Source organism: Gasterosteus aculeatus, chromosome 9, assembly GCF_964276395.1.
Source record: "Gasterosteus aculeatus chromosome 9, fGasAcu3.hap1.1, whole genome shotgun sequence".
In the NCBI taxonomy this organism is placed as follows: Eukaryota; Metazoa; Chordata; class Actinopteri; order Perciformes; family Gasterosteidae; genus Gasterosteus; species Gasterosteus aculeatus.
This window is the reverse complement of record NC_135696.1, coordinates 22,273,615-22,297,252: the sequence shown is the minus strand read 5'-3', so window position 1 is coordinate 22,297,252 and position 23,638 is coordinate 22,273,615. Positions and strand designations below refer to the sequence as shown.

Genomic DNA, 23,638 nt, shown 5'->3' with positions numbered 1-23,638 from the left:
CATGAATCTTCAGCAGCGTGAACATTACCCCCCCCCCCCCCCCTCCTCATGTCCCCCCCATGTCCACATGGAGCCCGCGTGGTTCGTTGAGATGATCGGAAGAAGATATTTGATATTACTCAGGTGAGAGAGGTCCACCCCCCCCCCCCCCCCCCCCCCCACACACACACACGTTTGGTGCGTACAGGCTCACGCAGCGACTGTTGCCCCCCCCCCTCCACTGGAGACGCACCGGGGACCCGCAGAGCGACCGGCCGGCAGGTAAAGCCTCACTGGAGGACTTCTTCTTCTGGCTGTGACCTCCAGACCGCCTGCTGCGCCTCACATTCCTCCGTTTTTTTTGGGGACCTTGCGTGGGGGGTCGTGAGGAGGAGGTTTGGGCGTGGGGGGGGGGGGGGGGGGGGGGGGGTCGGGACTCTCCTGTATGTCTGCTTCGATAATCTCCCTCCAAGATTCTGTTCAATTCTCACCTGCGACGACAAGGAGCCGCCACCCGGAGCCGCCCCGTTACCTCTCAGTCTCCGGGGACGGGGGGGTTTGGGGGGTTTGGGGGGGGGCGCAGTGCGTCAACGGGCCCCGATGGAGAGATTAACCCCGCGCGCAACTTGGATACAGTTTCTGGGCTTCTCTCCACTGCCGGAGAGCGGGATTTAAAGAGGGAAGTGCGCACGCGGGGGACACGTGGGTTCCCGGAGGCGCGCCGTCGGACCCGGTCCCGATGCGCGCGCGGATCGTCCCCTCCAGCCGCTTCAGTCTCCTCTCCGAGCGGAACCAGAAATGTGTGACGGGGAGTCGTCCGGCCCGGGGAGGCTGATCCCCGGGTGTTTGCGCCGGGTTTGAGAGGAGATCCGTCCGGTACCGGAGGCTCCGGAGTTCAGCGCGCGGCGGAGAAGTCGCTCACGGATTACCGCTTCTTCTCCTTCTCCTCCTTCTCCTCCTCCTGAAACACCGACGCGCTCTACTTCCATGTCTGAGAAGGTAAACGAACATGTTTCCATACACGTGTCGCTTTTCTTGTCCCGCTGGTTTGAAATGTCGCCGTCCGTCACGGCTCGTCCAGGGTCTCACTTCTCAGAAGCTTCTCTGGTCTCATTACGCGGCATCATCACGCCAACATTCAGCTGTCAGGTCCTCGTTGTGCTGCTGCAGAATGGTCACGTGAGTGTCTTTGTGGCTTCCTGCCTCTGTTTGTTACTGAAGCAAAAAGTCATCTATAAAAGAAATAAATGATAAGATGCTTTTCAATGATGTGACGCCCCTGCAGGTCGATCCGAACGGGGTTTCTGTTTTCCCTTCACAGCTCTGGGTCAACAGGTCGAGACTCGCTCTGTTCTCTCTCTCCTCTTTTGGGGGCTTCGGTGTGCATCAACCCCCTGGTTGTTGTGGGTAAATATTTGCTCTGCCCGCTGTAGAGATCTTTCTGGAGGAAAGCGGGCAAACAGCCAACAGGCGGCGCTCTTTGTGCTGGTGAGGAGTCACCTGCTCCCCCTCAAAGAACCCATGAGGCACATTAATGACACCTTTAATGTTTATACGGTGACAAGATGAACACAAGTGTATCTGGTGGACAGCAGTCTTGGCTCGCACATGATAAATGAATGGATAATTAGAGGGTTAGATGGATGGATGAATGGGTAGAAGATAGATGGATGGATATTTAACAGAAGTATAGATGGATATACATGGATGCCATGGGTTTCAATAGATTGATGAGTAGATGATGCATAGATAGATGGATGTGTAGATGGACAGATGATAGGGCAACAATGTAAAACGTCATGGCTTAACAAAAAATGCAACGTAAGTCGCTTTGGATAAAAGCGTCAGCTAAATGACCAGTAATGCAATGATAGATGGATTGATGAATGGATATATCAATGGATGGATAGGCAGATAAATGGATGTTTAATAGATGGATGTGTAGATGGATGGATGATAGATGGATATGTAGGTAGATAAATGGATATTTAATAGATGGATGTGTAGATGGATGGATGATAGATGGATATGTAGGTAGATAAATGGATATTTAATAGATGGATGGATGATAGATGGATATGTAGGTAGATAAATGGATATTTAATAGATGGATGGATGATAGATGGATATGTAGGTAGATAAATGGATATTTAATAGATGGATGGATGATAGATGGATATGTAGGTAGATAAATGGATATTTAATAGATGGATGGATGATAGATGGATATGTAGGTAGATAAATGGATATTTAATAGATGGATGGATGATAGATGGATATGTAGGTAGATAAATGGATATTTAATAGATGTGTAGATAGTTGATGGATATACATGGATGGATAGATTGATGTGTTGTATGTGTAGATGGACGGATAACGTAGCTAACGTAACGTAGCTAACGTAATGTAGCTAATGTACCGTAGATACGTTAGCACAGTATAATAGGCAGTTGTACTGTGGCATCGTGCACATGTGACCAGCAGTTCCACTGGCCCTCATTCAGTGGTTCCAGATGTTCTTCATTACATATCTACTCACCGGTCACACCTGAAGGCTACAGAACGCCACATCTTTAACCTCTGAGGAGCTTTAGAGGAGCGAGAGAGGCCAGTTCATACAACCCGACTAATGAACAGGGGTGGGTATCGTTTGGCTTGGTTCTGATTAAAATGATACCGATGCCAAAATGGTGCCTGAACCGAAAGGCACAGAATCAACCAATGACGACATTAAGGAAAGGTTTTCTTTTATTGGCAAAGGTAATTTCTTTCTTTGAATTGAACAATATATTAACTATTGAAACAATACTGTAAATATAAATGAATACATAAAAACTCTTGGTTTCAAAATACAGCTTCAAACTTTTTGACTTCAAACTATGAACAACACAATGAAGTGTTTTTGTAGTTCAGTAGCCCTGCGTCGTCGTACCTGGGTGAGCTTCACTTCCTCCGTCGTCCCCTGGGATTATCTGCCGTGTCCCTGATTGTTTCCACACAGTCCCAGTGTATTTAGGCCAGGTGGGTTTATTGAGCTTCATATGTCGAGTGTCGTGTGGTGAGTTTTGCCCCCCAGGCCTTTTGATTTTGTGGAATAAATCCGTTTTTGTTATTGAAATCTGCAATTGAGTCCTTCTGCCACGTCAACCCGTGATGCTCCGGGTTTGTCTGGTTTTACTGGCGTCATGACACAGAAGAGCCGCGTTCGGCACGAGAGCATATAGTTTATCTACCGTGTGACATCATTTCTATATTTAGTTAACGCTGTGCTGTGTAAAATGAAGACAAGACGAAAATAATCAAAGGATCTCCTGTCGTTCGCGTGAGCTTCTCCGTACCTTCTGCTGAAGGACTGCTTGTTGCACTATGAGAGACGACTTGAGTCTTTCTTCTCCAGAATTGAGTTTTATTCCCGTTTCTTATATTTGTGTGTGTGTGTGGAAACGTCGCCCTTAGCGCTGTTACACAAGCGTATTAAAGCAGGTGTTTGAGGGCCTCAGAGGCGCTGAGCTGGTGAGGGGAGTTAGGAAGTGTGACGGGGGGCTTCTTGAAGCTCCTGCAGGGAGGGGTCAACCTCCAAGACTACAGCCACTATCTGCTGACTCCACGACGAACAGGAGTTCAGCTCCGTCTTCTCTCATCCAACATCAGTTCCAAATACAAGGGATGTGGAGACCGGACGCTTCCATTTGCCAGCATTGCAAAGACCACCTGTAAGAAAAGAGACGGATCGTTCACAGATTTCTGCTTCTTTAGATGGATTTTTATGGCAAATGGTGCCAGAAGAACGATATGTTGAGATGGAGGATGTGTAAACGATAAAATGAACTTTTATTCAGTATTAAAATCCCCAAATGATGTGCCATGGTCCAGTTTAGTCAGCTCAAGTAATACTAATGATGACTAACAGCATCTGAAGAGTCCACCGAGGAAGTCTTCCTAAACCCCGGCAGGCTAAAGGTCACGTGGGCGCTGAGTTACTAATTCATCAGTCATTGGTGAACTCAGAGCAGATGATTTATTCAGGCGCAGCAGACAAAATAAAGCTCTTAGTTTTTCCACCTTTCTTGCGTCGTTGTCTCTGGACTGTGAGTTTCTTCCTCTCGTCCACGCGAGACTCGCTGGGATCAACACGTCCTCCGAACCGAGGCCCCTGGCACACACACACACACGCATGTAACATGTAAACAATGACAAACAAACGATAAACAAACACACACACACACACGTAATGGACTATTTGTCTCTGCCCAGCTGCTTAATCAGCTCTATTGATTGTGTGTGTGTGTGTGTGGATCACTGGTCAATGACGTGTCTCATGCATTCACACATGTTGCCTCACTGCGTAGTCGTAGAAGTTTTCTTCCATCTGATGCAACGCAACTGTAACACAACGCGACAAAAACACGACGCAACGCAACGAAAACCAAACACAACTCAACGTCTCGGCGACTCACAGAAGTGACCTGGTGGATCTTCATTGATTTCCATCTCTTCGACACATTTGGCTAGTGTGACTTTTCCTGATGGAGTAGAGACCTGTCAATCACGCTGTAGCCCCGCCCCCAAAGCACATTAAATCCACTAAATGGGCGTCACACTGTGTTGAAGAGGACTTAAACTAAAGATTGAGGCCACACGCTTTTGTTTAGGGATTTCTAACCTGTCTTCATGTGAGACTTTCATCTGCAGGTCCTTTTCTGGATGAATCTTCTCCTGTTAGAGTCTGAAATGAGAATTTAACTTGAAGAACCACTTCCAGCCGTCAACTCGTTGTGTTGTTCACGTTTAATCAGCACGACTGCGTCCTCTGAGTGACCATCACGCAGGCGGCTTCCCAAATATCACATCCCCCCCCCCCATCCTCTCACATGTTCTCTCTCTCATATCTGTAATTAATCCTCGCTCGCCCACGTTCTTGTTCGCCACCAGCCTGCAATATCGCCGCCATTGTTTTCCGCTCCCACTTCAGTTTGAGGGAATGTGTGTCTGTGTGTGTGTGTGTGTGTCCACACCTGGCGGCTGATAATTGAAGCAAAGCAGCGAGCTAGGACAGAGGAAACGAGGCAGCGGCGAAGGGAAGGAGGCACCGGACAGTAGAGACACTCCGCTTGTTGGAGTCTCACCGCCTGAAGCTTCGGTTTCATTTTGCGTTGTTGTTTTTATCGGTTTCGTGTCATTTGTGTCCCTCATAGTCTATTTTGTTCCCAGTCACTTCTGCTCCTGGACCACGAAGCTGTCCGGTCAGAGGAACCGTCCCCCTGCAGCGGCTGGAAGACCACCGCCGTGGTCTAGAAACGGGACGGCGGTCCCCCTGCAGCGGCTGGAAGACCACCGCCGTGGTCTAGAAACGGGACGGCGGGGCTGCGCGGCCCGTCCCGGCGGGCGCTTTCACGAGCGCGGCCACAAAGGGAAATAGGACTTTCTTCCCCTGAAGTCGGCGTGACGGAACGACGGTTCCGTGAATGTCGGTGTTTATTCTGCGCCGTGTGGTTTAACGGCGTGAACGCAGCTCATGACACGTTATGAAGAAACGATTCGTTTCACTCAAGAAACAGTTATTTATTTCATTATCTTCTGAATTGTGTGTTTTTATGAAAGAAGGAAGGAAGTTTGACTTCGGCGACGGTGAAAATGAACATTGTTGACCCTCGTAGACCAGCTGCTATAAAGAAACCACAGATCTGTATCCGTCAATATTGATCCGCAATTCATCGCGAAAAGACCTGATCGGGGATCTAAAAGTTGAATACATAAAACCTCCACATGTCTCCATGTATCCAAGGGGGGGACATCTCATCTCATCTCATCTCTCGTCGGCTGATTCGCCTTCTGACAAACGTCCCCAAAGCCTCATCAATAAACGACGGTTTCAGGAGAGAAGTTACACCGCGGAGCAGATTCCGTCCGGTGTTTCGCTTCCTTCTCTTTTGTAAACATTATTGTTGGTTTCTTCTTCCAGTAACCTCCATCTGTTCCTTCCCTCCACCTCCTCTCATCGCGCGCTGGCAAATGAAACTACATTTTATCTCCAGCGTCGTCCAAAAGGAACCAAACGTCGCCAGAAACCGCTCTAAAAATAATCAGGCACGGAGATGATTTAATAAATGTGATTAAAGGCATAAACAAGTACTCGCATGTATTATTGTCGACTGTACAAACAATACTCCAGTTGCCATTTAGGGAGTTTTCTCTCCCGTTGTCGAGTTCTGATGAAGCGAAGCAGCGTGATTACATCACAGCTGGAAACCGTGTTGTGATCAAGTTACAGATGAATTCCATCTGAAATACTGTAGTTTTCAGTAAATAAACACACGCTGGAGTTCTGACTCTTCACCTAAATGATTTGTCCGTGATGCTTTTCTCATAAAAGTGAGGAGGACGTCACCATTTAGGGATTGAGATTTATGTACGTCTGTGTTGTCGACCTGTCAATCATCGTGTAGCCCCGCCCCGAAGCATCAAAACGAAAGATTGAGACCCATTTTGGGGATGACTTGTAGTAACTCACTTTTTAGGTGGACGGTTGCAAAAAGAAGGCGGTTCTTCTGAAGGGCGAGTAAATGAAAGAGAAACGGACAAAGGGCCACAGATGAACTCGGCCAGGGAGCGGAACAGAAATCAAATTGAGCGTAATGGCTCACTACTCGCGCTACTTACACTTAATAACGATCTACAAAATGTCTGAAAATAATTGATCACCAAATCTGCAGCTGCTCTCGACTCGACTGAGCTTCGCAGGTTTCTGCTCGCGGTCGCTGGGAGTCGGTGGGGACCAAAGCCGGAGCTAAAAGGAATCTCCACCTCGAGAACATTGGTATCATCACTGATACCTGAATTCATCCCAAGGCTTTATTCTCAACCTGTGGCCAAAGAGGATATTCACTCGTTACAGATGGAAGATTGAAGCTGATATTAGGCACTGAACTACAAATCAAACCTGATATTCATCGTACTCTCCAGTGTCTCTTATCGGTTCCTTCTGTTCCTCCTTAGTCTCTTTATTGCCTCCGGCTTTTCTCTGTTCATTCAGTTTGTCGCCGGGCTTTTCAGATTCATGTCTCTGTAAAGCTCTGAACCTTTTTACAAAGAATGACTCACAGCAGGGAGTCTATCACTGACTCCTGATAACCTCTACAGGAGGTCTGATGACCTCTAGAGAAGGACTGATGACCTCAACAGGAGGACTGATGACCTCTAGAGGAGGTCTGATGACCTCTAGAGAAGGACTGATGACCTCAACAGGAGGTCTGATGACCTTTAGAGGAGGTCTGATGACCTCTAGAGAAGGACTGATGACCTCAACAGGAGGACTGATGACCTCTAGAGGAGGTCTGATGACCTCTAGAGAAGGACTGATGACCTCAACAGGAGGTCTGATGACCTTTAGAGGAGGTCTGATGACCTCTAGAGAAGGACTGGTGACATCTGGAGAAGGGCTGATGACCTCAACAGGAGGTCTGATGACCCCTAGAGAAGGACTGATGACATCTGGAGAAGGACTGATGACATCTGGAGAAGGACTGATGACATCTGGAGAAGGACTGATGACCTCTAGAGAAGGGCTGATGACATCTGGAGAAGGACTGATGACCTCTAGAGAAGGGCTGATGACATCTGGAGAAGGGCTGATGACATCTGGAGAAGGGCTGATGACATCTGGAGAAGGACTGATGACCTCTAGAGAAGGACTGATGACCTCTTCAGGAGGACTGATGACTTCTAGAGAAGGACTGATGACCTCTAGAGAAGGACTGATGACCTCTTCAGGAGGACTGATGACTTCTAGAGAAGGACTGATGATGGAGGGCTGATGACCTCTAAAGGTCTGATATGAACCGTGAGCTTAAATGATTATTACATCCAGTTAGTTTGGGGCAAAGGAAGAATTATTACTATTTAATTCAACTACTTACTGGACGTAACGGAAGTCTGTCAGTCTGTCTCCTCACTCAGACGTGTCCGATAAAAAGAGATATAAAGCTGCCGGACGCGATGTCATGTGACGTCTAAGTTACATTCTATGTCAAGAAGCATTTAGAAAATCTATTTTGAGTGACTCCTCACAGAAAAAGTATTTCATGCTTTTTAAGTATTACCGTAGTATTAAGCTTCTACCGAGTCACAGTAATTTACAGCAAATGTGTAGTGAAAAATATTTGACATTGTAGAGTTTGCACAGTAATACTACAGCACTATACTGCTAAATGACTTCCCTCAGTCAGCGGTGGAGGCTCGGCTGCAGCTGGAAGGAGACGCGACACAGAGCGGATGACGCAACCGCCATCAAGCTGAAGAGAGCGCCGTGAGTGCCAGACGGCGCTCCGGCAGCCTGCGACCCGCCTGCATCAAACACGCTGGTTTGACGCCTCAAGGCGATTTTAAAGGCCCCAGACAGTTAATGGAAACCAACACTTCCGCCGCCCGGGAAACCTCTTAATTCCAAAAGGAAAACACGAACAAATGCACACGAGGAAGAAGCTTCCTGCTGCGAGGCCGTGAAATCTGCCTCCACACCAGTGGAGCTACACTTTGAATTAATAAGTAGGACTTTTGCAACTTGTGCCCTTCAGTTGGGTGAATTGCAACAGTCCTCCATCGGCCTCTTGGTGTTACGGCCGTGGCCATGTTGTTTTACAGGCCTGTGTCGGAGCGGAGGAGTCGCCCCCTAGTGGACGGTACAGAGAATGCAGCTTCAACGCACTGGAGCCACAGCCTGCTGGTTACATCTGCCTCTCTCACTTCATTACGCCTCCCGATTCCAGTTCCAGCGATGCAGCTGGATGTTGTTTCTCGCGTTGATGTTGTTCTCGTTCCACGCATTCAGCATCGACATCGGCATTCAGCCGCGCGGGTTGAAAACGAGAGGAAATGAACCCCCCCTTCACCTCCATGCTCTGCACGGCGTCAACTCCCAGCGAGTGGGTGTGCGACACACTTACGTAAAACCGGGGTTTGTGTGCGTTGCATGTTGCCGACATGTGAGCGTTGGGGGTGCAAAGTCTCGACAGAGCCGATCACAGTGCTGCATGTGAGTGGGTTTGTGTGCGTTTGTGTGCGTTCATCTACACTGCTCTCTTTGCGCGGCGTCGCCTATTTAACAGAACACAGAGCCTCACATCCAACGTTCAACCAACCCGAGGGAGAGAGTCACTTCCCTTCCTTACTAATTGCCCCCCGCCCCCCCAACGGGCTTCCCACCTCTTCTCACCTTCTTCCTGGCCTCCTTTCTTTGACTTCCTGGCTCAGCGAAGGAAGGTCTACGGGCGGAGGAGCGGCCGCAGGGCGCCGGGAGCTCCCGTCACTTCCTGTTTCTATGACAACGGCGCGCCGACGGCGTATCCGTGCTGTTTGTTATTAGTATTTGTGTATTTGGGCTGCCGCCCGTTGAACCGGTGACGCTCAGACCTGCTGCTGAGTCGTGTGACTCAGAGCTCAGGACGGACACACCGAGACCTTCAGGTGGACCTTCACTCTCCTCCACTGGTCTCCTGGTCCCGCCTTCTCGCCTCCTTCCTTCTTCTCATTGATTGCTGCGCTCTTTCTGCTTCCTGTCTCCATGTTTGTTGGATGCTTTGACCCCCCCCTGCCCCTCCTTGGGATGCCTCTTCATCTCCTCACAGTTGTTTAGCATCCTCCTCTTCTTCACTTCACCTCTCCATGGTGCTCTCTGCATATACACAGTGTGTTGTGTATATGCTCCTGTAACACACACACACACACACAGCGAGGATCCTCCTGCGTAGTTCTAGCGAGGAGTTATTTAGCCTCAGGCCGCCGTTACTCACCAGGTATCTGCCCCACGCAGCCCCCCCCCCTCCATCATCATCCAACGCCTCCCTCGCTCTTCGTCTCTTCCTCACGTCACGTCCACGTTGCCCTCTGACCCCCCCCATCCCTCCCGTGGCCAACGCTCGTATGGCGTTGTGTGTGTGGGGGGGTGTATGAGGAGGGACGAAGACGAGCTGTCATTGGGACGGTTGGGACACAGTCGATATTTCCCTCCCTGTTTCTGTGCGATCGTCTCCGAGCTTCTTTTTGTCTTCTTCTCGTTTCCGTCTCTGAAATCTGATGTGTCTTCCGTCTGCTGTGTGACAGCAGATGAGGGCTGTGTGTGTTGATGTGCGTAGCGCGGGACAGACCGGTAACATTCACGCCCACGTCACCTTACTCCCAGGGTTGACGGAGCGGCTACAGCGCTGACGTCCGACTCTCACACATCGCCGGTTGTCGTTTCAGCGTCTCTTTACTTTGGGTTCACACGGCTGTAACAAAGCAGCCGACAGGGGCTTTGGTAGCGGTAACAGTGATGTCGTGATGATGTCATGATGACGTCATGATGCGGGACTGGGGGGGCGGGGCGATGTTCACATATAATTAACAGGAGACTCAGCATTTAAAAGGCAGTAATTCAAATGAATGAATGACAATAGATTAATATAAGTAAGTAAACTTTGCGGCTACTATGGAGCCCGATTGTCTCCTGTCCTCAGGATCCTGGACGAGATCTTCCAAAGTGGCTTTTTACATGCATCTGCACTGTGAATCCATTTACGATGATAAAGTAGTAAATTGCATTCAGTCGTCCCCACGTCGATAAATAAACGTTACCATCATCTGCAATTTCTTTCTTGAATGTCCCCTAATTGTCATACGAGGCTCCGAATGTCTCCTTTAGATAATACCTCCGTTTACAGCGAGGAGGTTGATCGGCGTACAACCCTTTGTTTAGTGTCCGTAGCTGGCTGAATAATAACTCATTCCTTATGTGCCGGTGTTAATGCTGTTAAATGAGTGCATGACCCAGAAAACACAAAGATAATCTATCTGGAAACCACTTGCATCCCATTAAATACTAAACCATCAACATGAAAGTCATTTAAGGCGGCGGATAAATGATCATCGCGTCCAGCTTGATTTATTCACTCATCTATTCTGCTTTGTCCGTTTCTACATCTTTTTCACCCAATAACTGTTGACTACCTCCATAATAATAACGACAGTAATTATAATCCTGTTGACACTGTTGTGTGTCGATGACATTTAGCAGCTTATGGTCCATTTAGAGCCAAACAGACCACACGATGCTTCAGAGGCGGGGCTACACACTGATTGACAGGTCCTCCTCAGTCCTTATTTGGTCACTTCCCATCCACTGCTTTTGTAAAAGAAAAAACACCACAATGATCACGTCCAATAAAGTCTCACCTAGTGAATCCATGTTCACAGCAGAGTCATCTCGCTGTAGATGGACTTGGTTCTGTACCAGGTGACCAGGTGACCAGGTGACCAGGTGACCCGGTGACCAGGTGACCAGGTGACAGCACCAGTGTTCATTTGTCCCTTCGTGTCTCCCCGACGTAGCAGAGCAGCAACCTTTTAAATTCAGCTCCAACCTCTACAGTAACTTGATGACATGTAATTACAGAGCACTGCAGATATTACATCAGGGGAGGAAATTAAAGGTTGAGATGATTCATTTGAGGGAAATCAGTAATTTTCTTTTCTCTCGCTGAGACTAATCACTCTGTTTAGTAAAAAAAGAAAGACCATGAAAATGTTGTGAATGGCGAGCCGGATGTGTTTTCACCTTGTGTGTGTTCAGAATCATCTAAATGATTCCCAACGCCTGAGGGAATATTTATTTTGTAGAATTGTGACATTGTCAGAAAGCGAAGGGAGCAGCTCGCTTCAACTCCCAGGATGCACTGCTCTCCTCCCGGTCCTCCCAGTCAGACGAACCGGGCTGCGTGTGTTCACGTCCGAGCCGCCTTTCTCATGGGAAGGAAAAAGGGCCGATGGATCCCATCCGCCCCTCAGCAGCTGGTTCTCCATCAGCCGTAGATCCTGGCGCTCTGGTGCCGTCGCGCGACCTCACAAACACAACGTGCACCGGTTCGTGGGACGTGTGCGTCTTTGTGTCTTCAGCCTTCCTCAAATGACGCTGAGATCACTTGCTAGAGCTCGACGCCTCCAGGTCGCCATATTGGCTGCAACCAGTGGACAGGAAGTGACCAAAGATATCTGGGAAGGAACTGTCAATCACAGGAAGCCCCGCCCTAAAGCGTCCCCTGCTTTATGGTCTGTTTGACTCTAAATGGACCATAATTCACTAAATGAGCATCAGACTGAGACCATAAACTCATGTTTACAATGTTTACTGAGGGAATAAATCCAGAGAGAAGTAGAGTCATTTCCTCATAGACGTCTATGGGAGCAGAGGAGTCGCCCCCTGCTGGTCACTACAGAGAAGTAGAGTCATTTCCTCATAGACGTCTATGGGAGCAGAGGAGTCGCCCCCTGCTGGTCACTACAGAGAAGTAGAGTCATTTCCTCATAGACGTCTATGGGAGCAGAGGAGTCGCCCCCTGCTGGTCACTACAGAGAAGTAGAGTCATTTCCTCATAGACGTCTATGGGAGCAGAGGAGTCGCCCCCTGCTGGTCACTACAGAGAAGTAGAGTCATTTCCTCATAGACGTCTATGGGAGCAGAGGAGTCGCCCCCTGCTGGTCACTACAGAGAAGTAGAGTCATTTCCTCATAGACGTCTATGGGAGCAGAGGAGTCGCCCCCTGCTGGTCACTACAGAGAAGTAGAGTCATTTCCTCATAGACGTCTATGGGAGCAGAGGAGTCGCCCCCTGCTGGTCACTACAGAGAAGTAGAGTCATTTCCTCATAGACGTCTATGGGAGCAGAGGAGTCGCCCCCTGCTGGTCACTACAGAGAAGTAGAGTCATTTCCTCATAGACGTCTATGGGAGCAGAGGAGTCGCCCCCTGCTGGTCACTACAGAGAAGTAGAGTCATTTCCTCATAGACGTCTATGGGAGCAGAGGAGTCGCCCCCTGCTGGTCACTACAGAGAAGTAGAGTCATTTCCTCATAGACGTCTATGGGAGCAGAGGAGTCGCCCCCTGCTGGTCACTACAGAGAAGTGGAGTCATTTCCTCATAGACGTCTATGGGAGCAGAGGAGTCGCCCCCTGCTGGTCACTACAGAGAAGTGGAGTCATTTCCTCATAGACGTCTATGGGAGCAGAGGAGTCGCCCCCTGCTGGTCACTACAGAGAAGTGGAGTCATTTCCTCATAGACGTCTATGGAAGCAGAGGAGTCGCCCCCTGCTGGTCACTACAGAGAAGTAGAGTCATTTCCTCATAGACGTCTATGGGAGCAGAGGAGTCGCCCCCTGCTGGTCACTACAGAGAAGTAGAGTCATTTCCTCATAGACGTCTATGGGAGCAGAGGAGTCGCCCCCTGCTGGTCACTACAGAGAAGTAGAGTCATTTCCTCATAGACGTCTATGGGAGCAGAGGAGTCGCCCCCTGCTGGTCACTACAGAGAAGTAGAGTCATTTCCTCATAGACGTCTATGGGAGCAGAGGAGTCGCCTCCTGCTGGTCACTACACAGAATGCATGTTTTATCGGTTTCACTTGTCATTGTGCATTTGTCTTTTCACTTGTTGTATTACAGGTGTTTGAGTGTACAGCTTTCAGAGATGGAACATCCTCTGAGCCAACTACGTCATTCTTCTTTTTTCAGTTTCCTGATTCACCACACCCAGATATTACATTTAGATCTCCACCCACCTTTTTCTTTTCCACTGGCGATGAATTGCATCAGCCGCACAAATTAATTCCCCCTCAGCGCTCGTTGGCCTCCTCCATGGTCTCCAGTGGGTTTATGAGATAACGCTCCCAATTAAAGGCTAATTCCGTTAGCTGTCACATATGAAGCGCCGGTGTTTCCTCGGCTTAGGAGAGCTGACTTTAAGAAAGCGTCGTCTCTGAAGCTTCCTGCAAACACTGCAAACACATTAAATGAGCTCTGTTGTAAAAGCCAAATAGATTTAACCTTTTCTCCATTTCAAAATGTTGAAAGTAATTCTTTGAAATTGCTTCATTTCACTTTTCAGTCGCAGTAAATTTGCTGCATAATATTTGAAATGAACGGTTCCACTGCTTTTTCCCTCCTCCTCCTCCTTCCAGTCTCAAAGCACTTCCTCTGGTTCCCTTCTCAGGACAGACGGGTCCACCAGTACGCCGTGTAACATCTGGCTCGCTGAACGGAGCCTGTTAATCATAGAAGACAGAGACAGAGCTGAGGACATTGTACCAAACTCATCACTAAGCATGGAGGAATAATTTGTAGCAACAAATAGCTTCCAATGGGCAGGAAATGGATGTTTGTGTGAAAGACTTACATGTAATAAGATAAGTTTGTTTGATAGTCAGGACGGGTTTTATGATTCTTTTGGAATAAACAGTGAATACTGTAGTTAATACGAATAGAAGGAACACTGTCGTTAATATCAGCAGTTTAACATTTCATCATCTGGACTTCAGACATCATTATTTTCTTTTTGAATAACTGACGTTCCAGCTGTCGGACTGAGAGAAGTCCTCCGCTTAAAGCTGATGGTGGAAGAACGATGTGTATCACAGAGGGGACAGTTACACACAGTGTGTGTCTTCATCTACTGAGTGAGGAAGAAACGTCACTATTTACAGGGGAAGTCTGTGAAAGACACCGATTGGATGTAAAGAGGTTTGTCCGTCTCCGTCCAGGATGGACGGACAGAACGAGTAAATCTTTTAACGAGACCAAACCGGACCGAGCGGCTTCATGTCGACCGAGGTGGAGACGCACGGCACCCCTCCAGCAAAGGACGTAAGACAGCCCGGCACCGACACGTGTCCGTCCTGCAGGACGCCGCGTGGACGCACGTGTCCGTCCTGCTCCACAGGCTGAAATAATCTGTAGATTATTGATGAATATGTGGATCGGCTCTAAGAGTAAAACGCTGAGACTTTGTGTCCCACGTTGGTTCAGAGGGACTTGGTCAAATATTGAGCATCAGTGGTGTATCAGACCACGTCCATCAAAAAGGGAGCAATTTCACCGTTAACCATCAGAGCGTAGACGAAGTTTACGTTCTGTGAAGCATCGACGACGACTTGGTCTCTGATCACGTAACAGTGAAACCAACCAATCAGTGTTCAGATCAACAGGAGGAGAGCTACTACCGTTAGCAGCACTGCTAATGGCTAACAGCTAACGGCTAACCAACGGAGGTTCCCGTCAGTTCTGTTATGACGCGTTCAGGCTCTGCTCAGTAAACATGAGAACATTAGAATTTTGACATACATGACGCGTTCACGCGTCATTGAGTACATTACATCACATGTCACCAATGTAAGAGCTACAGTTAGTTAGTGTGTTAGTGGAGGTAGAGTCTGAAGAGGTGTGTCTTTAGTCTGAAGATGTGAAGGCTCTCTGTGGTCCTGATGTCTTCAGAGACCTCCTTCCACCATTTAGGAGCAGGACAGCAAAGAGTGGAGATCTAGTCGAGTGTTTTGCTCTCAGTGAGGAGGAACAAGCAGTTTATCACATGCAAAGCGGAGAGGTCAGAGGTCGGGATGTCGGGTTGGACCCTTTCAGATATTCTTTAACACTTGCATTAAAACATAATTAAATGAGAGACCATATGATCAGCTTTGAATGCATGAGCCCTATTTTCAATACTAATACCCTTCTTCTTGCCCTGGCTTCAGTTTCCCTCTCTCTTTCTCTCCTCCCTTCCTCCCTCCCTCCTCCTCATACAATGGAAATGAATAGCATCAGCCACGCAAATTAATTCCCCCTCAGTGCTCGTTGGCCTCCTCCATGGTCTCCAGTGGGTTTATGAGATAACGCTCCCATCAATTAAAGGCTAATTCCGTTAGCTGTCACGTATGAAGCGCCGGTGTTTCCTCGGCTTAGGAGAGCTGACTGTAAGAAAGCGTCGTCTCTGAAGCTTCCTGCAAACACTGCAAACACATTAAATGGGCTCCGTCGTAAAAGCCAAATAGAAACATTTTCTCAATGTTGAATTGTCACTTTTGTGTCACTCTTCAGTCGTAGTACATTTCCAGCACAATATTTAGAATGAACGGTTCCACTGCTTTTCCGAGACAAGCGGTGAGACATGACGTGGCTGCCGACGTCCTGCCTTTACATTACAGGTCATTTAGCAGACGCTTTTATCCAAAGCGACGTACATTACACTTTAAACCCATGGCTTTTTACACATTTTTGCCCAGGGAGCAATTAGGGGTTAGGTGTCTTGCTCAGGGACACTTCGACATGGAACATGGGGCAGCCTGGACTCGAACTACCAACCTTGTGCTTCCCAGCACACCTTCTCTAACCCCTGCGCCACGACGAGCCTTGATGTAGAGCGGTGTGTAGTCAGCATAACAGTGAATGGACATTCCATGTTTGCTGATGACACGGCCGGGGGGGGGGGCGGGGCATGTAGGCGATGAAGAGGACGGGGCCGAGGACGGACCCCTGCGGAACACCACGGGAGACGGGGAGCAGTCTGGACTCTGCATCTTCCCAGCGGGGCGTATTAAACCACTTGAGTGCCGAGGCTGAAGGTCCAGTGGTGGTGTGGAGGCGCTCTGGCAGGATGGTGTGATCCACTGGATCAGGAGGACGAGGACTGAGGGGGATCCAGCATCAGCTGCCGTCAGCAAAATGCTTTTTCTTTTCTCGAATTCCCACTTGTTCCCAGAGGCCCGTCGCTGTCCTGTAGGTATCACACACATAAACCCTCTCCAGCCTACTTTGCATTCAGATAGTCATGTCGGACATTGGTTACCGTGACAACGGTCAGAGCACGACAGCGATGGGGTCGGCCCCTCGCACAGCCGGATGCATTTATTATTAAGAAAGTTTCTCTTTAGTTTTGCACCCGTTCGTTGGTCAAAATGTCCTGTAATGTGTTGAAAATGTGAAAAGTGAGTATTTCATTCATGTCTAATTGACGCACGACGGCGTGCGGCGCTTTGGATCTCCGACGGGAGGGCGGTGTACGTTTTGTAAATCGTTAATGATTTCCTCGGCGCCGCGACAAACCTGTGCTCGACTCCGCCAGCAGCGCACACACACACACACACACACACACACACACGTCTCATCGTCAGCTGTCAGGGTACAACTGGGAGAGCGAATGGAGTCAGACTAACGGATCCAGATCATCTCACGCGGCTCCTCGGAGGAGGTGCAGAGCTGCAGAGAGGGAGAACTTCTCCTTCAGGGGATTCCAGTGGAACCTAACGTAACGCAAAGTGCTCGTCGTCTGGCAAACAGCTGGATTGTCTTTTAAATTCACCACGGTTGTTCTCAGAGGAGCTTCACATTGGGAGCTGGTGTGAGGGTCCGTCCCAATGAGGACCCCCCCCCCCAGTCCCACAATATGTCTGTGTGTGTCACTAATGAGCATCTAGATCACATCCTAACAGTCCCAGCACCGGTCCCGGTGGCGGTTAGCTAGCGGCTAGCTAGCGGTTAGCTTCCGACTGAGAGCAAGTGTTCTGAAGTGGCTCCAACTCTTAATCCTTAAAGTCTCTATCCGGCAGTAAAACTCTGGATATGTGGACTTTTGTCTTTATATGGGGCAGCTGTTGTGATGTTATCTTCAAGTGGACTTTAGTTATTCTACCAGAGAGGAGCTGAACCTCGGCCTCACTGGAGGAGTCTTCTGATCGTTGAACGTCGGTTTTCAAAGTTCTTTTTCAGACTCGGCCGCAGAGGAGTTCTTTTACCCACTCGGGGGGGGTCGTGTTCGATTTGCAGGACCACACAGGAGGAGGACTCGTGGTTGTGCGCGTCTTTGGACCCGTCACGTGGTGCAGCGCCGACGCTGCACTGATCAAACCAGACGGTGCAGAGACCACGGCGCCGGTTTGCGGTCCCTCCACGCGCGAACATTAACTCTGCAACAAAAGGCCCGGAAACTTCTGCAGACATTCACAGTCTCACATCACATCTTTAACGTGAGCCTCACTTTCTAAAGCCCGGACGCACTTTCCTCCACACCGGCTGCTCCTGTGCTCTTATCTCCATCACCTCGACAGTTTAATCCCAGGAAGCCGCCGGACTCATTGACGCCCCTCGTCTCCGCTGCTCATTCAGTGAATTATGGTCCATTTGGAGTCAAACGGACCATGAAGCAGGTCTCTACCACGGCGGCGTCCCGTCGGGGGTCAAGTGTCCCGCGTTGTTGTCCAACAACTTGTAACATTGTTCTCAGCATTCTTTAGTCATTAGTTCCGACCTCTGGTGTCACTTTACTGTCGCAGCATGTTTTCTAATAGGAAGCACAGCAGGTCTGAAAAACCAATATACAGCAGTTAATAGAATAAATGAATGGTCCAAGCTTCCCAAAACAATATATACAGATATATCTGTATATATTTCACTGTTTATTTTGATCTAATTACTGCTATGTATTAGTAGTATTACACTGTAATAATAATGTTTTACTGTTACTGCGACTGACCGGTAGATCAGAGCAGTGCAGTAAGTGAGTGACATTTATGCATCAATAGTTTTGCTGCTTCCCCTCTGAACTGAATCAGTAAAGCGTATCTGATGCTTATGAGCCATCAGGTCCATTTCTGACGCTTCATGTGTTTTGTGTGTGAAATAAATGAAGCTGCAGGACGAATGTAGGGAGATGAAAAGTAGGAAACTTCAGGTACAAGTACCTGATAAGTACCTAAGTATTGTCCTTGAGTACATTGCATTAAATACTGCTCCTCTGGAAGCTCCTTAATGAGTGAACTGACGTCTCCTAACCTACCTTCTCCCCTCCCAGAGCGCTGCGTCGCCATGACGAGTGAGGAGGAGGAGGGGCCCGGCGTCGCCACGTGGACTGCGGCCATCACTTCCTCCTCCCCCCGCAGGCCCCCCACGCACCGCGAGGAACAGGAGGAGGACGAGGACGGGAGGATTGAGGAGGACGAGGAAGAGGTGGTGGAGTGCGACGGCGACGATGAGGAGGACGACGAAGAGGAGGAGGACGGCCACAGCAGCGCCACCAGCGCGCCGTACCCGGAGCTCGCCCCCGTGGTCTTCTTTTGCCTGAAGCAGACCTCCTGTCCCCGCAGCTGCTGCATCCGCATGGTCTCCAGCCCATATCCTTTCTCTTGTATGCTCAGGTTCTTCTGTGAAGAGACATCCGCTGGACAGGTGAGCCTCCACCTGGCGCTGCATGGGGGGGGGGCGGAGAGTTGACATCGCACCGCTGAAAACACCTCCTGTCAGGTGTTGTGTGACTGTGCAGCTGCAATGTGAAAAGGAAGCATATTTATGCCATGAATCAGGGAGAAGGCCGGTGATCGGCGTGATGGAGGGAAACCCACCAGGCGGAAATCACTGTTCTCCTCACGGCGCTCTGCACTCCTCACCTGTCCATTAACCTTCAGGTTCCTTCGTCCCCGACCGCAGAGACGGAGGAAAACAAGTGGAGAGATGCTTAAAAGGCGAGCGATTTATGTTTGAGTGTGATGTAAACACTCGTTTACAAGGAAACTAGAAGTTAAATTATCACCCATCTGGATTCTCCTAATTAACACAATACGAATACACCTAAAGACAAACACCTCACTAAGCTCTACAGTGTCTAGCAGCTGCTCACGGCTGTGATCAGAGCTTCTCAGACACGGACGTCCCTCTAGTGACCAGCAGGGGGCGACTCCTCTGCTCCCATAGACGTCTATGAGGAAATGACTCTACTTCTCTGTAGTGACCAGCAGGGGGCGACTCCTCTGCTCCCATAGACGTCTATGAGGAAATGACTCTACTTCTCTGCAGTGACCAGCAGGGGGCGACTCCTCTGCTCCCATAGACGTCTATGAGGAAATGACTCTACTTCTCTGTAGTGACCAGCAGGGGGCGACTCCTCTGCTCCCATAGACGTCTATGAGGAAATGACTCTACTTCTCTGTAGTGACCAGCAGGGGGCGACTCCTCTGCTCCCATAGACGTCTATGAGGAAATGACTCTACTTCTCTGTAGTGACCAGCAGGGGGCGACTCCTCTGCTCCCATAGACGTCTATGAGGAAATGACTCTACTTCTCTGTAGTGACCAGCAGGGGGCGACTCCTCTGCTCCCATAGACGTCTATGAGGAAATGACTCTACTTCTCTGTAGTGACGAGCAGGGGGCGACTCCTCTGCTCCCATAGACGTCTATGAGGAAATGACTCTACTTCTCTGTAGTGACGAGCAGGGGGCGACTCCTCTGCTCCCATAGACGTCTATGAGGAAATTACTCTACTTCTCTGTAGTGACCAGCAGGGGGCGACTCCTCTGCTCCCATAGACGTCTATGAGGAAATGACTCTACTTCTCTGTAGTGACCAGCAGGGGGCGACTCCTCTGCTCCCATAGACGTCTATGAGGAAATGACTCTACTTCTCTGTAGTGACCAGCAGGGGGCGACTCCTCTGCTCCCATAGACGTCTATGAGGAAATGACTCTACTTCTCTGTAGTGACCAGCAGGGGGCGACTCCTCTGCTCCCATAGACGTCTATGAGGAAATGACTCTACTTCTCTGTAGTGACCAGCAGGGGGCGACTCCTCTGCTCCCATAGACGTCTATGAGGAAATGACTCTACTTCTCTCTTGATTTATTCCCTCAGTAAACATTGTAAACATGAGTTTATGGTCTCAGTCTCTAGTTTCACGTCTCGTTCAACACAGCATGATGTTCATTTAGTAGATGATGGTGCATTTAGAGTCAAACAGACCATAAAGCAGGGGCGCTGTGGGGCGGGGCTACACGCTGATTGGCAGTTCATTTTAGTTTGTCCACTTATTGGTGCGTAAGGAGTTGTGAGTGCTGCCTCAGCCCCCCCCGGCTCGCCCCTTTCTCCCTGAGACAGAAAATCATTTGTGTTTCATTGTGTTAAATCCTCCGGTCAGTGAGGCGGATTCTGGGTATGCGACGCAGACGGGCGGGTCAGACGTCTGTCGCCCCGCGTTTATTCCCAATCACTGGTTGACATGTTTGATCATTTCCTTGTCGCCAACCCTCATCACCCCCCCCCCCCCCCCCCCGTTGTTTCCCCCCCACCTCGTGAGGAAACGACGTGCGAGGAATGGTCTTGCAGAAAGCGGGCGAGCCGTTGTAACGGAGGTGGACGTCGCTGCTTTCTTCAATCTGCAGAGCTGTGAAACGCAGCTCGTAGCGACTTGAAGGCCGTGAGGGTGAAAGCACGGAGAAGCTTCCCCCGGGAACGCCGTCATGATCACAGCAATGAGTCGTGTTCATTCTTCTGCAAAAACATGTTGTTTACGTGCAACAAAGCAACGTGGGGGCGGGACTAATGGAGACAGCGGAGCGGCCGAGACGTTAAACGCTGCAGGACGGGACAACTTAATATATATATGTTGTATATTCTGCTCCAAGGGGAAGGTCAGATTAATAGCTTCCAATTCACCCTCATCTCCTGCGGACAAACACATGTGGCCCCCTGCGCCCTACATATATATATATATATATATATATATATATATATATATATATATATATATATATATATATATACAGTGTATGACAGCTACCCTCCCTCATTGGGACGCTCCTTTCTCCCACCTGGACGTGTGCAGCATGGATGAACTGATTCATGAAGCCATGTTGGAATCTGAAGCTGTCAACAGCTGTCATGGGGGGGGGATGATATATTTGTACTCCTTCCTCTACAGCCACTCAGTATTTTCTGTTATGCTCTCTTTATGCTGCTTTATGCTAATGCGGCATTAGTCATTATGCTAATGTACATGTTAATCAATATGCTAATGCTAGGTATGTACCCGTAGAACCGCTGCATTCTGGGACCTGAGCGCCCCCCCCCCCCCCTCTTTGTATGCATTAACATGCTCCATCATTCTGTTTACATTAGTTTACACAACTTGTTTCTTTTTTATTAGCTGTTTTCATTCTAAGGTCCTTACCAGACTCTTTACCCCCCCTCGCCCCCCCATGGCGACGGAGCCCTGTGACGCAGACAGAGAATCCCTCTCATGCTGTGTGTGTCCAAACGGTTTCCCTTCGTGGTAAATAACAATAAGCGTTGGTTCCGTTAAATGTCGTGGAGGAACTTCAGTGTTTCCGATCCGTGAGATTGAAGAGGACGTTACTGTGACGTCCCACCAGCGTCTCGGGGTTCATTAGCGGTTCATTAGGTCCATTCCTCACACGCTGGACTTCCACCGCTGTGTGTCGCCTCCTCTCTGCACACGCACACACACACGCACACACACATGCTGATGTCACGCTGGCTGCTGCCGATACGCATTACTGTCAGCTGGGCATCCCCCGCCGGGCTCCCCAGGTAACACGCTGGTTCCTGTGGAGAGCTTTGTGCGTGTGTGTGTGTGCGTGTGTGTGTGTGTGTGTGTTATCTGCAACCATCTGTCTGGATCTCCTCACGGAACCAAAAACCCTGAGGAGAAACTTTTCTCTGATCTCCGTCCCCTCCAGATTATCTCAGCGGCGCGGCGTGATGGCGTGACGGCGTGTGTTAAAGGGACAATGTGTCAACGTGTGTTTGTGTACGGACATCAGCGTGTCAGCGCCCCCCCCCCGTCCCCCCGCACACCAACACGTGTTCCTCCTGTTGAGATCATGAATAGTAGCGTGTTGTTTCGATGTGCAGAAATGAAGTGACCTCATCTGGACTGAGGAGGACACAGAGACGCCAGTACGTCTGTGGTAGAGACCTGTCAATCAGCGTGTAGCTCCGCCCTAAAGCGTCCCCTTCCTGTATGGTCTGTTAAATGGACCATCATTATGAACTAAATGAACATCATGCTGTATTGAAGAAGACTTCAACAAACAGACCAGAGCGTTTGTCAGCCGATGGATGAAATCCACAAGTTCACCGTCTTCCTCTCTACTTCCTGTCGCTGCAGGTTGTCCCTCCTCTCTACTTCTTGTCTCTGCAGCTTGTCCCTCCTCTCTACTTCCTGTCGCTGCAGCTTTTCCCTCTCTACTTCCTGTCGCTGCAGCTTGTCCCTCTCTACTTCCTGTCGCTGCAGCTTGTCCCTCTCTACTTCCTGTCGCTGCAGCTTGTCCCTCCTCTCTACTTCTTGTCGCTGCAGCTTGTTCCTCTCTACTTCCTGTCGCTGCAGCTTGTCCTTCCTCTCTACTTCCTGTCGCTGCAGCTTGTCCTTCCTCTCTACTTCCTGTCGCTGCAGCTTGTTCCTCTCTACTTCCTGTCGCTGCAGCTTGTCCCTCCTCTCTACTTCCTGTTGCTGCAGCTTGTTCCTCTCTACTTCCTGTCGCTGCAGCTTGTCCTTCCTCTCTACTTCCTGTCGCTGCAGCTTGTCCTTCCTCTCTACTTCCTGTCGCTGCAGCTTGTCCCTCCCTACTTCCTGTTGCTGCAGCTTGTTCCTCTCTACTTCCTGTCGCTGCAGCTTGTCCTTCCTCTCTACTTCCTGTCGCTGCAGCTTGTCCCTCTCTACTTCCTGTCGCTGCAGCTTGTCCCTCTCTACTTCCTGTCGCTGCAGCTTGTCCCTCTCTACTTCCTGTCGCTGCCTCGGCCCGTTTCCCTTGGAGCTTATGAGCAGCTAAATAAAGCCGTGACATTCTGAAAAACTCGCCACAACCACACACACACACACAGCCCTGTTGTGTATCTATTTGTTGTGTGTGTGTGTGTGTGTGTGTGTGTGTGTGTGTGTGTGTGTGTGTGTGTGTGTGTGCAGACTCATGCTTGTCTTCTTATACAAAATATTTAAATTCATGAGTAATTTGCTGATCCAGTTGTGGGATTGTCCAACAAACACACACACACACGTGTGTAATATTTATGACTCTCTGTTTG

General features: G+C 49.4%; 1 protein-coding gene across 1 annotated transcript in view; it reads left to right on the top strand.

Moving 5' to 3' along the window:
* Nucleotides 1-405: 405 nt before the first annotated feature.
* cacna1ib (calcium voltage-gated channel subunit alpha1 Ib) overlaps nt 406-23,638 on the top strand; it is an 85,107-nt gene continuing 61,874 nt past the window's right edge. Inside the window, exons 1-2 of the mRNA XM_078079880.1 lie at nt 406-978; nt 18,622-18,940. Coding sequence (XP_077936006.1) covers nt 18,636-18,940 — 305 coding nt within the window. The 5' untranslated portion in view covers nt 406-978; nt 18,622-18,635. The remainder of the gene's footprint in view (nt 979-18,621; nt 18,941-23,638) is intronic.